General features: G+C 38.7%; 1 protein-coding gene across 3 annotated transcripts in view; it reads right to left on the reverse strand.

Annotated features, from left to right (window-relative positions):
* Positions 1 to 5,041: 5,041 nt before the first annotated feature.
* The window catches only part of MALT1 (MALT1 paracaspase), a 59,657-nt gene continuing 49,626 nt past the window's right edge, over positions 5,042 to 15,072 (reverse strand). For all 3 annotated transcript variants that reach the window (XM_060120723.1, XM_060120722.1, XM_060120721.1), the window contains 4 exons: positions 14,119 to 14,268; positions 12,779 to 12,936; positions 11,516 to 11,641; positions 5,042 to 10,476 (listed from right to left, as the gene is read on the reverse strand). In XM_060120723.1, coding sequence (XP_059976706.1) covers positions 10,036 to 10,476; positions 11,516 to 11,641; positions 12,779 to 12,936; positions 14,119 to 14,268 — 875 coding nt within the window. In that variant the 3' untranslated portion in view covers positions 5,042 to 10,035. The remainder of the gene's footprint in view (positions 10,477 to 11,515; positions 11,642 to 12,778; positions 12,937 to 14,118; positions 14,269 to 15,072) is intronic.

Raw genomic sequence — 15,072 nt, forward strand, 5'->3', positions numbered from 1 at the left:
GAAAAATGACCATTCTACACAAAGTCGAATGTGGTAAAACTAGAGCTAATGAAAATACTTTAAACAAATGTTCTTTTTAACACCTTTCCCTGTCAGACTTTGTTGAGCAGAATACAGCAACATTTCTGAATTTAGGTCAACTTCTTAGGAAAGTTTTGGAATGTGACCTGTGACTTGCACACAGAGATGGTAAATTACCTTCTCTTTTAAGAATAATGTGTCAATATTTAGAAATTACTTTTCATGTTCTTAGAAGAGTGAAATATTAAGCCACTCTGTTAACACACATGTCATCAAAAATCGTACTTGGCTCTTTCTCTGCTGTGTTAGAAAAACACCAAGATCAAGTTTATAAGATTCAAGATGCCATTCCTTCTGTTTTCCAAGTAGGATGGTTTCTTGCAAGCTTCATTCAAACAAAGATTTGTATCTTTGGCACGATATTTAATACTCCATCAAGTGTGAACATTTAATGTCATTTAACGTTAGCCCACTTTTGCATTGATTCCGCATTTATTATTCAACAAGGATTGTGTATCTCTTCATTACTGGGTAATAAGCAGCGGCATAGTGGAGAAAACAATGGGCTGTGTTCTGGGTCTGAGTCAACCTGCCCTTGCCACTTGCCAGTTGGGCTCTCCAGGTGAATTGAGAGATCTTGGGTCAGCCTAACAATTTGTTTCCTCATATAAATTGCAAAGATGTTGAGAGTTAAATGAGATGCTGTGTGTAAAACATTTGTACCCAGCACACAGAAAGTGGCACGTCCCACTCCAAAGACTTTTTCCTTCCTTGGCATAAATATTTATGCTCCCATGTCTTCATTCAGTAATATTGATGAACCACTTATTCTACTAAAATAGTAGATGCAAATTGCCTTTTAAAAAGTCAGTTTTGGGGTGGGATAGTGAATAGGAAGGGAAATAGTTTGCTCAGAAAGGTGTGAATTTTGAAACTGAGGGTAATCATTAGTTAGATCCATTACACTTGGAACCTGCCTTCACTAATCAAGCTTGCTTTAGTGCTTGCTACAAGAACTTGTATGTCCTCCAAACGGCACGTAGCATAAACAGTAAGATGTTTTCCAGGAACTTGGAGGCAGCTGTGTCTAGTTGGAGCTGAGCTGGTTGAGACTGGTTAGGACCACCCACCCTCCAACTGGGCATGCGCGAGTGTCCGCTCAGTGACCTTTTGACGTCAGAGGGCCGAAAACTCCACCCTCAGATCGTGCGAAGAGTCTCCATTTTTGAACGTGGAGAGAACAAGTGTCTCACCTTTTTCTTATTTCCAATCACCTTTCCCCACCCTCCCCGTGCCTCAGACCGCCCTGCTTCAATCTCATAAATACCCTGAGCCCCTGGCCTCCGGCGAGGCAGTTCTGAGGCTTGTTCCGCGGTCTCCTCGCTAGGCTGCCTCACGGAGAAACTTCCACAAACTTTGGGGTCTGGGCGTTTATGGCTGCTTGGGCTTTGGGCGAGGGAATTTGGTTCAATAGCAAAAGCGCAGCAGGGGCAAGGGATGGACTCCCCGTTGTACTGACTTTTATCCTCCGTTGATAGCAGGCTGCGGGGAAGGAGGGCCAGAGGGGAAGCCTGGGGAAAAGTGGGTTGCTGTAGTGGATTGAAAAGCGTCACGCCAGTTCATATGCACCTGGAACCTCAGAACGTGAGAGGAACTAAGGTCTTTGCAGATGTTGGTAGTTGAGGTCGAAAGATAAGGAAAGATTATTTCCTAGAGCCCCAAAATGGGGTGTGGCCCTGGGGACACCCTGATTTCAGACTTTTGGTTTCCAGAACTGAGAATGTGTTGTTTTAAGTTAACCAGTTTGTAGTAATTTATTTCCGAAGTCCTAGGAAGAAGCCCTAGTTGCCAACGGTGGGTACAGGGAATTACCAGAAAAAATTCTTGTCTCTCCACTTCTGCCTCAATTTTCTTCCAAAGCATCTCGGGACTGGGGGGAGGGGGGTGCCTTGGGGATGACATGGGGATGGTGATTAGAGTTGTACGGAGGAAAGCAAACATAAAAAACAGGTGTTTGGTTTTATTTTCATTTAAGCAGGGCAGTAATCGTTAAAGTCAGGCTTTACTGAGTTTTCTAAGTTCCTTTCTTCTTAGAACAGTCTTACCTGCACAATCGGAAATCGGGAGTGTGTGAGGGTGTGGACGAGGGGACCCGGCCCTCAGATGCTGGGACAAAAGGGCTGACGGAGTCGGGGCTCATGGGGGCACGTAATCCCAACTCGAGTTCTCCTAACCTCGGGGTTGGGTTAGAACAAACCGAGGGAAACCGTGAGGACGGGAGCTGTTTCCCTGCTTCCCTTCTGGGACACGGGGCCTAGCCAGTCCCCACCCACCTACCAGAGGCAGCTTAGTGAGAGAGAACTGTTCTCCACTCATCCCCCAAACCGCTACATGACTGGGGGCTTATGAGGAAGACACGATCAGTGCCAGAGAAAAAGCATGAAGGGAATGCGTTTGCTCATGCATTCACGAAGTCCTATGTATGAATCTTCACCACAAGTACAAATACCAGCTCAGTATATTTTTGCTTTCTAGCTCCAAATCACTGTATTGAGTCCTAGACATTTTCTTTCTTGTTTTTAAAGTCTTTCCCCCAATAACTTCAGCTTTACAGAAGCTTTTTTTTTTTCCCGGTACGTGGGCCTCTTACTGCTGTGGCCTCTCCCGTTGCGGACGGAGCACAGGCTCCGGACGCGCAGGCTCGGCGGCCATGGCTCACGCGCCCAGCCGCTCCGCGACATGTGGGATCTTCCCGGACCGGGGCAGGAACCCGTGTCCCCTGCATCGGGAGGCGGACTCTCAACCACTGCGCCACCAGGTAAGCCCTCCAGAAGCTTCTTGGTGAATCATTCTTTTTCTGTCTACAAGGGGAAAGTTGATTTCTGACGGCTCCATCAAAAGAGGTTCCTGAATTTCTAATCTGCACCTGGCCCTCCCCATTCCCACCTTGCCTCTGACTGCCTTCATCTTTAAAGTACAGGTGTTTAAACTTAACCCTTTGGTTTCATGTTGTAAATTCACAACCCAGTTCCCCCATCTTCAGTGCCTGTTGCCCATGTTACAACCATGCTGATGTCTTCTTTGGGGTTTGTATTGGGAACCTCATTTGCTCATAGATAAAACAAGAGACACTTCTTCTCAAAAGAGACCAAGGTGGCTTCCATTTCAATGGAAGATTTTAAAGATTGAGGCCAACTCAGCACCAAGTCATTAGCGGTGAAGAAGAGTTAGTTTAGCGGCAAGTACATATTAACCAAAGCACAGGACCCTCGGGCAGGTTAGCGGGTAGAAGATCAACGTCTCGATAGAATTAGACGAGAACCAGACTCTGAAGGGATGGACAAACCCTCCCTGCCTCTGTCGGCAAAGGGACATGGGACCAAGAACAGACTGGTTGGATGTCCACTCCTTTGACCTATTTTTGAGCACCTACTATGTGCCTTGCACCACGATGAGTAAGACTAACCCTGTCCTCCCCTCATGGATCTCACTGTCCAGGGAACTTTGCTTCTCCTGTTGGAAGAAGCTGTCTCTGAATCTAATCAGGTAACTGTTGCTGCCGGCTGGGTAACTGTGCCCTCCTGGAACTGTACTCTCTCGAGCCGCTTAAGACTGGTTAGGGCCACTGACCCTCCAGCTGGGCGTGTGTGAATGTCCTCTTGGTGACCTTTTGACATCAGAGAGCCGAGAACTCTACCCTCTGATCGTGCTGGTGCTACCATTTTCTCAACACTCTTCCTGTGAAGAAGCCTAGTTGCACCTGCACAGAATGACGACTACCTCACCTTTCTCTTGTCTCAGATCACCTTTCCCCACTCTCCCTCAGTTTTATCCCATAAAAGCCCCTTGCCTTCCAGGAGGCAGATTTGAGATTAGTTCTCCCGTCTCCTTGCTTGGCTGCCTTGCAAAGAAATCCTTTCTCTGCTGCAGACCTTGGTGTTTCAGGGTTGACTTGCTGTGCTTTGAGCCACGAACCCTGGTTTGGTAATAGTTTCTTGCAATATATGCAAACTCATCTGAAAGTATTTTTGAATATGTGATTAGTTTTAAAAATTACTTGTGAATGTTCACTTAGCCATGATGGAATGATAAGGCTGGAGGTACTGTCCCATCTTAAACAACCAAAATAGCAGACAAAATACAAGAAACAATAGTTTTTAGATACTGGACCAGGAGCACAGGATGGTGATCCCTGAGGGAAGGGAGACAAACAAGATAAGCCCTCGGTTCCTGGCGGTCAGGCCACAGCAGAGGGAGGTTCTGGAATCCTAAGTGTCATCTTGACAGTGTGTTACCAAGAATGTTCTTGTTTTTAGGCAATACACACCTAAGTATTTGCTTAGGGGCTAAAGGGTTACTTCCGAACAGCTCAGGAAAAAATGTCATACATATATGTATATAGATATACATACAAACATATACATTTGAGACAAAATGATACGATATGGGAAAATGTTAGTATTTAGAGAATCAGGGTGATGGGAATATGGGAATTCTTTGTATTAGTTTTGCAACTTTTCTCTTGAGTTTGGGAACATCTCAATTTTAAAATTTAAAAAAGCACCTATGTATGAATTATGACATCAAAAACCACATGAGAGAACTTCCCTGGTGTCGCAGTGGTTAAGAATCTGCCTGCCAATGCAGGGGACACAGGTTCGAGCCCTGGTCCGGGAAGATTCCACATGCTGCACAGCAACTAAGCCCATGTGCCACAACTACTGAGCCTGTGCTCTAGACCCACGAGCCACAACTACTGAGCCCATGTGCCACAACTACTGAAGCCCGAGCACTTAGAGCCTCTGCTCCGCAACAAGAGAAGCCACCGCAATGAGAAGCCCACGCGCGCACCACATGGAGTAGCCTCTGCTCGCCACAATTAGAGAAAGCCCGTGTGCAGCAACGAAGACCCAATGCAGCGAAAACTAAATAAATAAATTTACAAAAAAACCCCTATATGAGACCCTTTGCATTTTTAAACTTGATTGCATTTATGAAAAAATGCAAATGCAATGTGTTCAAAAACATTTATTGATGCTCAGAATATTAAACAATATATTTTAAAACTATACTTGTTCTCTGTATAAGAACTGGAAAATACAGGTAAGCAAAGACAAATAATCCCACCAATTAGAAACACTGCTAATCAAATTGTTTTTGTGTGTAAAGTACTTTATGTAACATTAACGGCTGGGGACGTTCAATTTCCATACTTTTTGAAAAGTAAATTTGGAGTGAACAAAATTCAATTGCAACTTACTTTAGAAGCCAATATGCACTGCCAATACTATGAAAAGTGCATTGTAGGAAGTACCTTAATAACAGATACTACACCCCGTGTAGGGACTGGTACGATTTTGAGAATGCCAGATGGAGAATGACGATCCTTTTAAAAAGGCTGGCGCTTTACGGGAATTTCTGGAGTATTGCCAACCCTGTAAAGTGTTATAAACCCTATGATATTATATCATCATCCCTATTTTACAGATAAAGAAATAGAAAAAGCATACACAAGATAAATAACACACTTTAAGTCACACCACTTGGAGCGGACTCAGACTTCAGTAAAGCCAAACTTTGTGTCTGCTGAAATGTTTTTAATGCTGTCAAACAGAAAAAAAAAATTACATTTATACAAACATTACTTCTGGGTGTATTTTTCTTTACTAACAGCTTATCAATATGAGAAATATGTCATATAATTCAAGGGCAAGTATTGAAAACTTATTGTGGTTAGGCCTGGATAAAATTCACAATGTTAAGCTAGAAAAACAGGTTGAAATACATGAAAGTAATGTGTAAATCCTGAGTTTTTGGCAACAGTTGGTAGTTGAAAGCAACAGCATACAAATACCAGGGGAACGTTTAAACAACAGGAAACAACTTAAAATTTATTGGGCCTTAAAAAAAAAAAATCAGATCTCATCCTGACACTGAACTGGTGCAGATCTATGTGTCAATATATCAGTTATGTGAGCTGTGGATACATAATGGAATTTCTTGAGTTTGACGAGTTGAAAAAAATTGTGATTACTGAGACCACTTCATTGTTGCTTCACGGGCAAGTTAGATTTGGAGATCAAGGAAAAACAAAAGGTCTAAATGCCCCTTTTCAGTATTCTTTAAAGACTTTCTTTCCTAAGGCTATACCTCTATTTACCTGTTCACCTCTGGAAGAACAACACTTTAATGTTTTACATTCAAATAATCCCATGTATTGAGGTTTGATTTTTCTTTTATTAGAAAACATGTAACTTATAATTTTTAAAGTTACTTTCCAGAAAATACCTTCTCCAGAATCAAGTATTAGCTTTGGATTTAGTGAGCCTTTACTATCCTAATCTCTTCTTCACTTTGTCATTGGTATGGATAGGTTACCTTTCCTAAATTCCACTGATGTATATATAAAAAAAATCCTATGCTAATATTACAAAGCAATTGGTGTGAGAGAGTCAAGTAAAATAAAAGCATGGCTGATGGAAAAGATGAAAAAACTGCACCATTCTTATTTTTTAATGTTTTAAAATTATAAATACATGCTTGGTTTAAAACTTCAAATGTACAGAAAAATGTAAAGTGAAAGGCAAAAAGTCCCTTTACCCTACCTAACTTCTAGCCCCATTCTCTACAGCTGCGCAGTTGAATATGGAAGCCCCTAGCTATATGTAGCTATTTAAATTAAAACCAAAATTAAAAAAAAGTTCCTCACACCAGCTATATTGTAACTCCTCAATGACCACATGGGACTAGAAGTTATCATATTGGAGAGTGAAGATATACAAGATTTCCATCATCACAGCAAGTCCATTGGTTACTGCTCCACAGAAACCATAATTAAGCACTAGCATATAAAAGGCTCATTATTAGGAGTTATGAGTTCTTTATATATTCCAGATACAAACCCCTTATCAGATGTGATTTTCAAAAATTTTCTCTCACTCTATGGGTTGTCTTTTTACTTTCTTGATGGTGTCCTTTAAAGCACAAAAGTTCATTTTGATTAAGTCCAATTTATTTTTTTCCCCTTGTTTGTACTTTTGGTGCTGTATCTAAGAAGCTGTTGGTTAGCCCAAGGTCACAAAGATTTACTTCTATGTTTTCCTGTAAAAGTTTTATAGTTTTAGCTCTTATTTAGGTGTATGATCCATTTTGAGTTAAAATTTGTGTATGGCATAAGGAAGGGATAGCCTTCCTTATACCATAAGTGGCTATCCAGGGATAGCCACTGGATAGCATGTGGCTATCCAGTTGTCCTTGGATCATTTGTTGAAAAGACTACTCTTCCTCATTGAATGGTATTGGCACCCTTACCAAATATCAATTGATCATAAAATGTATGGGTTTATTTCTGGACTGTTATATTTTATATTCCTTTGTAATGTCTATCCTGTTTTGATTACTATAGCTTTGTAATAAGTTGTAAAATTGGTTAAGTGTGAATCTTCCCACTTTGTTCTCTTTCAAGATTGTTTTGGGTATTGTGGGTTTCTTGCATTTCCATGTGAATTTTATCAGCTTATCAATTTCTGCCAAAAAGCCAGCTGGAATTTTGATGGGAATTGCATTGAATCTGTAGACCAATTTGGGGAGCACTGCCATCTAAACAGTGTTAAGTCTTCCAATCCACCAACAAAGATGTCTTTCCATTTATTTACATCTTCTTTCTTTGAATAATGTTCTGTAGTTTTGTTTTATTCATCTAATGCTATTATAAACAGGAGTAAAAAAAAAAATCTCAATTTTAGAATGTCCATTGCTAGTATAGAAATAAAACTGATCTTTGTATGGTGATCTTTGTATCTATCCTGCAACCTGTTGAACTCATTAGTTTTGAAATGAATTCCTTATAATTTTCTATATACAACAAGATCATGTCATCTCTGAATACATATAGTCTTACTTCTTTTCCAATATGGTTGCCCTTTCTTTTTCTTGCCTAATTGCCCTGGCTAGTGCCTCAAGTACAGTGTTGAATAGAAGTGGTGAGAATGAAAATCCTTGTCTCATTTCTGATCTTAGGGGGAAAGCAGTCAGTATTCAGTCTGTCGCCATTAAGTATGATGTTTAAGTAGGTCTGTATTTTTGGTAGATGCCCTTTATCATCCTGAGGACGTTCCCCTTTTATTTCTAGTTTCTTGAGTATTTTTATTATGAAAGGGTGCTGAATTTTATCAAATGCTTTTTCTGTATACATTAAGACAAGACAATGTGGTAATTTTGATCTTTAGGAACATGATCCTCATTCATGATTCTGTGTTTGTAAATTTGCCAATTTACTTATTTAAAATTTGTTTATAACCCTAACGTCAATACTTGCAGCACTTTTATGACCATTCATGGACATGTGCAGACGGGTGAAAAAAACTGAGTTCCTTGAGGTGCATGGTCTCAGCTGAGGTCAAACAAGGCAATGCTTTGCCTTCTTGTTTCAGCTCTCCTGCAGAGACGACCAGAGGATGGAGAAGGCATGGGGAAAGGCAGTATAGTGCAAGAAGCTCTGGCTTTGGGGCCAGTTGGATGTGTCTGAATCCCAAGTCTGGCCCATTAGTTGGGTGGCCTCAGGCAAGTCACTTAATACTTCTGAACCTCATTTTGTCTCTTATAAAATAAATAGACTCTACCAGGATAAGTTGTTTTTAGGATTTAAGGTTACAGTCTATTTGAGATACGTATATGTGTAAAACACACACATTTCCCCTAGGAGCAATGGCTCTGTATTCGCTAATTCAGTATTCATAGTGAGATTATAGAATATAACTATTGTGAATAACAAGATAATTTACACATTATGTTTGATTTTGGATGTTAAACCAACCTTGCATTCCTGGGATAAATTTCACTTGGTCATGGTGTATGACCCTTTTTATATTTTGCTAGTATTTTGTTGATGATTTTTTGTGTCTATAGTCATAATAGATATTGCTCTGTAGTTTTCTTGCAATGTCTTTGGTTTTGTATTAGGGTAATACTGGCCTCAAAAAATTGAGTTGGGAAGTGTTCTATTTTTGGAAAAAGTTTGCAAAGGATTGGTGCTACTTCTTTAAAAACTGTCTGGTAGAATACAGCAGTGAAGACATCTGGACCTGGGATTTTCTTTGTGGGATGTTTTAAAATTACTAATTCAACCTTTTTATTGCCAGCTGCTTTTTAAACTTGCTTTTAGGTAGAACCAAAGGTGACTGTGTCCTAAGGCCAATAAAATGAGAAAATACACCTTATTAAGGAAGACATGTCCAATATTTGTAAGATTCAGGTAAACAGCTACCAAGGTCATCCAGTAGCAAAATTATTCTGCTGTCTAGGGCTTTAACATAGACAAACATCTTGTCACTTCTCATGTGCTTTCATGACCTTAAGAAATTTCAGCCTGTTATACATAAGATTTACATACAAACCTCTTAACTGGCATTTGCAGCGAAGTCCTATAATCACAAACTGAAGTCCATACATTTCTAGATTATATACAGATATCCGTATTTATATATCTTTAAATCTATCTACCAAAATACTACCTGTCTCAGAACCTGTCAGGAAGGCAGTGTGTAGTGGAATAAACACTGGAATAGAAGCCTGGAGGTCTCAGCTCTAACTTAAACAAGATGCCTCAATCTGTTTCTCCCACTGATAAAATTAGGTTAAGCCTGATGACCACCAAGGTACATTTTCTGGCTCTAAAAATACAACGACTTATTCTACAGTAATGCCATTCCCACTGTTCTTACTTCAGAGTGGTCAAAATGAAAACACTTTTGTTATATACACATAAACATATACACATCCGTACTTCATACTTACAGAACAAATCAACCAATTCACAGAATCTTAAAAGAGGAAGTCCGTAGTTAAATAATATAATTCCAGCATCTCAAAGTCCTGAGTTTGCCACGGAACAGCTGTTACTAATTTTTTCTTTCCACATGTATATATATTTGCTTTTCCCCAATATCTCACTTTATGTTAAGTACTGTTGGATGAGACATCTATTAATTATGATAACTTTCAAAAACAAAAAGGTCACTTTTCAGAAATTCTGAGCCCATCAGAGAAACCGAATGGCATTTCATCAGTTGTCTCTACTGGCACATTGCTTCTGCCAAACTGACATGAATAATGGTGGGTATGATGACTTGAAATAAATGCATCTGCAGTCCGGCTGCAACGACAACTGTCTGACGGCATCGCATTACTTGAGTTACTAAGATGTGAATGGTAAACACCACAGAATGAGTCTTGAGATGAACGATAATGGCCAGCTCCCACGGACACAGCTGTTGAGCTCTGGTAAGGGCTGTTACACATAACACAAGTTTGGAAGCAAGTCTTCCGTCCGGAGCCTCGGTGAATGTCTAGTTTAGCAATGAGAGGTTTTCCGACATTCACTTCCTGCTTTTCCTCTACAGTATCTTCCAGTCCTGAGTACTGATATGATAAACACACTGTGAAGACTAGATGTTCCTGAAAAGGAAAAGAAAAGGTTTGTTATCTTCATCAACCCTGAAAGTATATCCATCTTAGACTCTCATTCACACAACATACAGACAAAACCAAACAACAACAAAAACCCAGTCTCACTTCTGTTTCCCAGGTTCCAGACCCTCAAGGTATCCTTTACACCTTCTCTATACTAAGAAAGGCCGGCTAGAATTAGCTTCCTTTTCCCTCATTCAGTACTTTGAATTAGTATAGTCAAAATCATAGAGATCTGGTATTGTATTCCTGATGAACAGGGAAAAGGTATTTTCCAAGCAGTGGGGCTTGGGAAACGATCTTTCCCTATTACTGGAGATGGGGAATAATCTTTTAATGAAACAATAACTGGCTTTACATCTAGGTCAAAATTTTGTTTAGCTGTTTTAAAATACTACAGAATAATCACAACCATAGGTGGAGAAGTATAATTGAATCAGATAATGGACAGAAGTTCAAAGATACAAGGAGAGTGGAAGTAGATTAGCCACGGACGGGGCAACGGCAGGTTTATGACTGTCCTCGTCAACAGTGCTCACTTCATTCCCCAGGTTTTGGCTATAAATAAAAACTCAGTTTGGCAAGAATTTGGTTCTGTTAGAAAGCTCAACCCTATAGACCATGTACCATGTAGTTTCTGATTTAAGGTCAACGAGAGATGAAAAGAGATCAAAATAAATTCCAATTCTAATTTGTTACGTTTTGTAGAAAGTCAGAAATAGGAAATGCTTAACTGAAAATGCTAAGATATTTACAAGTAGACTATGCTTTTTGTCTCTAACTTTTTAACACCGTGGAGGGCAATTACTTGCATTCTCACACACAAATCCTCAGGCCATTATCAGGGACAGGATACAACATGCAAAAGGCCACTGAGACTTGCTGCACAGCCAGCCGTTCGCTCTACTTCAACTTAATACGCAAAGCAGCAGCACATCTATGGACCAATCCAAGGTTCACAGGCAAAAATGCATTTTCACTTTCATAAAGTTTTCCCTTAGTAGTTATAGACAGGAAAAGTAATAACCTTTAATTTTTGCAGTGAGCTGAGTCTAGTATAGAGGCAATGCTTGGGGAGATCCTTTGATACTAAATAGCTCCCAGTTTCTTCGGGCGTCCCTTTATTTGCATCTTTTGGATCAATATCTAGGTCCTGTGAAAATCAGCAAATGTTATTAATGAAATCAATGGAAGTCACAACATCATCTGACCATAAAACATCTTAACAGGTACTGCTCTCTGATGAACTGTGGTCAGAGTAGGTAATCCCTTACCTAGGGCTAGAGATACAATGAAAATAACATTCTAGAGTAAATTCTAAATTCCTCACCAATACACTTAAGAAGTTAGCTCTGAAAGGACAGTTACTTTCAAACTATTCCTACAAACACTTCTAAGTGTCCTCAAGTTTCCTTTTAAGTTCGAGCCCCACTAGTGTTAGATTCCTGGATTCTCTCCTTCCACATTCATCACTTTTGGGAAGGTGCAGGGGGATTTATGTGATTTGTATGTTTAAGAGGAATAAGTAGACATGCCAAAGGCAGCTTTTCCCTTTTTTCTTTTAGAGGCAACAGCTGTCGAGAGCAGGGGATCTACTCTGTGACTCTATAGAGAGCAGCCCTCAGGCTCCGCCTGCCCAGTGCCCGGGGGCCAACCCGGGTCCAGAGCTGCCGGGACTGGTGCACAGACCCGTCTAATTCTGGGGGTCACACTGAGCACATGTCCTCCATGAAGGAGAAGCAAAGGAGATGTTTTGGATTGTTTGCCTTACTCCGTGCTTACGCCTCAATTTACTACAACTATGTAGGAACGAGGGATATTGTTTAGTGGCTTCCTTAGGCCAATACGAAATAAATGTTTTGGAAAGAACTAGGTTTCTGTTCTTCCAATATACTACTATAGCTTGACAAATACGACTTACACTGTTGTAGTAACTTTTTTGGAAACGTTCTTGGAAACGTTTTTAAAAGGAAGTTATTCTGGACATATGTATAGCACATTTTATTCCTTCATATTTGATATCCTATTTAGGGTAAGGGAAATTAAATCCTTCTTTTCTGGGTGAACTTCAGACATTCCTAAACTTAACATATTTAAGGTATTTTGGCAATTAGTTTTTAAATATTACGACCATCATGACTGAAATGCAAATATTTTTGTAAGTGTAATATATATATATATATATATATATATATAGCCTTCACATTTATCAACTTTTAAATTTTCAAAAACTTAGTTGTTAGTAGGTAAGGATATATCATGATATTTTAAATAGAAGAAAAAGACTTACAAGTGGAAAATCGGTAACATAGGCATCGCACATTAATATATCAGGTGGTTTGTGGACTATACTTGTATAGATTATCATGACGTTGGAAAACTCAGCTGCAAATCCTAATTGGATCTGAACACCACATTGAAATTTAAGACACATACTTTCTGGAAGTTCTGAAAAAACAATTTATAAATATTTAAAGAATGCTTCGTAAGTTTTCTGATGTTAAGTGGCAAACTAATATTCTTTATGACGCAGAATACAATTAGAGCTATTTCTGCTGCTTAAAAATGTTATATAAGTAACATTGTTTAAAGACACACACACACACACACACACACACACACACACACACACACACACACACACACACACACACACACAAAAAGGGTGCAATATTCTACTGGTCAAGCAAGTATCTTTTGTTTTCTATTTTCTTACAGCTCTTGTCCCTCTGCATACATAGTTTTTATAGTGGTAATCAAAAGTATACATACAATTGTAGATATATTTTCACTGTTTCCTTACTCCTCATGAAAATAGTTTTATTTAATGTGCTTCAATGTGTTAATTTACCAAAAATATATCTTAGAGAACAGACTGTTATGAAAAATAAGACATTATATAGGAGTTCAACAAATACAATTAATTTTCAGTTGTCACTTAATAATGTATCCACAGCATAGATATTTGGGATTCACAGAAGATTCAACCAACTATTATTTCAGCCAATAATTTAAACTTACTTTTTCACTAAATCACATAGAATTACCAGAGGTGATTAAGTTGCAGATGATTTCTGCCTCACCTTCTTTCTCTTGCTCACCCACCCATGGATTCAAATGTCCAGGAGACAATGCTCAGTTATGCTCAGTAATATTTATAAGCATTCAGTATTTGCTGACCATCATGTTTGTGTCTTTACATGTGATTTCATTCAATATCAACAACCCTATCAAGTAAGCACTACTTCTTGTCCCCATTTTACAGAAAACATGTTTATCAAGTAGGGGACTGTCTGATTTTTGAAATGGCACATTTCAACATCTCACAATATAGGAGAATCTAAGGGATTGTATATTAGACAAATTGAAAATAGTTTTAAAGATAGAATTTAAGAATGATCAATTTTACCAAATGTGAAAATAATGGGTTAATTTAATATTTCCAACATCAAATAAATCAGTGTAATATCTATAACTGAAACCTTTGCTTAGTCTTGGGTTTACTCACTAGGCTAAAATATTTTCCTTACAAAATTCGGAGGAAAGCTGTATGTTCAGAAGGAAAAACACTTTACGATTTTATATAAACGTATTATAGAAACAGCTCATAGAAAATAGACTTTACTGTACCATGTGCCTTGGCCCACTGGAGATTCCGCACCAGAGATTCTGCAGAATGTGCTGTTCCCTGTATTGGGTCCGTAAGTGCTCTCTTTTCAGATAAGCTACTTCGAATCTCTAGAGCCTGTTTGCCTTTGGTAAGGTGACATTTACCCATATCTAAAAGATAAGAAGTGAATATAGGTTTTAAGACCACATCCTTTCATTTAGACCAAGAACTCTTCTACAAATCATACTATATCCTCAATATCACTTATTCACTCAACAGATATTTACCAAGCACCTACTATGTGCCAGGCATGGTTCCAGGTGCTAGGGATATAGCAGTGAGCAAAAAGGTAAAAATACTGGGCCAGCTCACTTCTAAAGGCCCCTTTCTAGCTTTTATCTTCTATAATTCTATTAATGAATCCCCAATATTTTAAGCGTTGAAATTCACAAAGGGCGGAAAGTATATTTCTTTACTGTATGGGCAGTCATAATTTTATGTCTATACTCTGTTGAGAAATCCATTCTCAACATGATAAACAAATACATTCTCATAATAAATGATGACACAGCTATGAGCAAGTTAAAATATCATGCTGTCTTTACCTAAGATTTATTTTTAAAAAAGGAAATAATGTGTTAAAACTACCAATATGTTAAAGCACCATCACTGTCCTCCCCCAACTCAAAGTAACCAAAGTACTCTGTATATTCTTATGCATATTTTAATTTTCACTCATGTAGATACTGGTAAATAGTATGTGCGAACATTTTAGATTTTGTGCTTAACAAAAATGTTACACACATATTTTTGTAATACTATTTTCATTCAGCATGATTTAGAGACTTATGAATAGTAACAAATCTCAATTTAAATTTATAAAACCAGATATTCTTTTGTATGAATACATTACAATAAGTTTATCCCATTTCTGTATATATTAATAAAAATAAATTAATATCTGTCTTGGGAAA

This window comes from Lagenorhynchus albirostris, chromosome 14, assembly GCF_949774975.1.
Source record: "Lagenorhynchus albirostris chromosome 14, mLagAlb1.1, whole genome shotgun sequence".
Lineage (NCBI taxonomy): Eukaryota > Metazoa > Chordata > Mammalia > Artiodactyla > Delphinidae > Lagenorhynchus > Lagenorhynchus albirostris.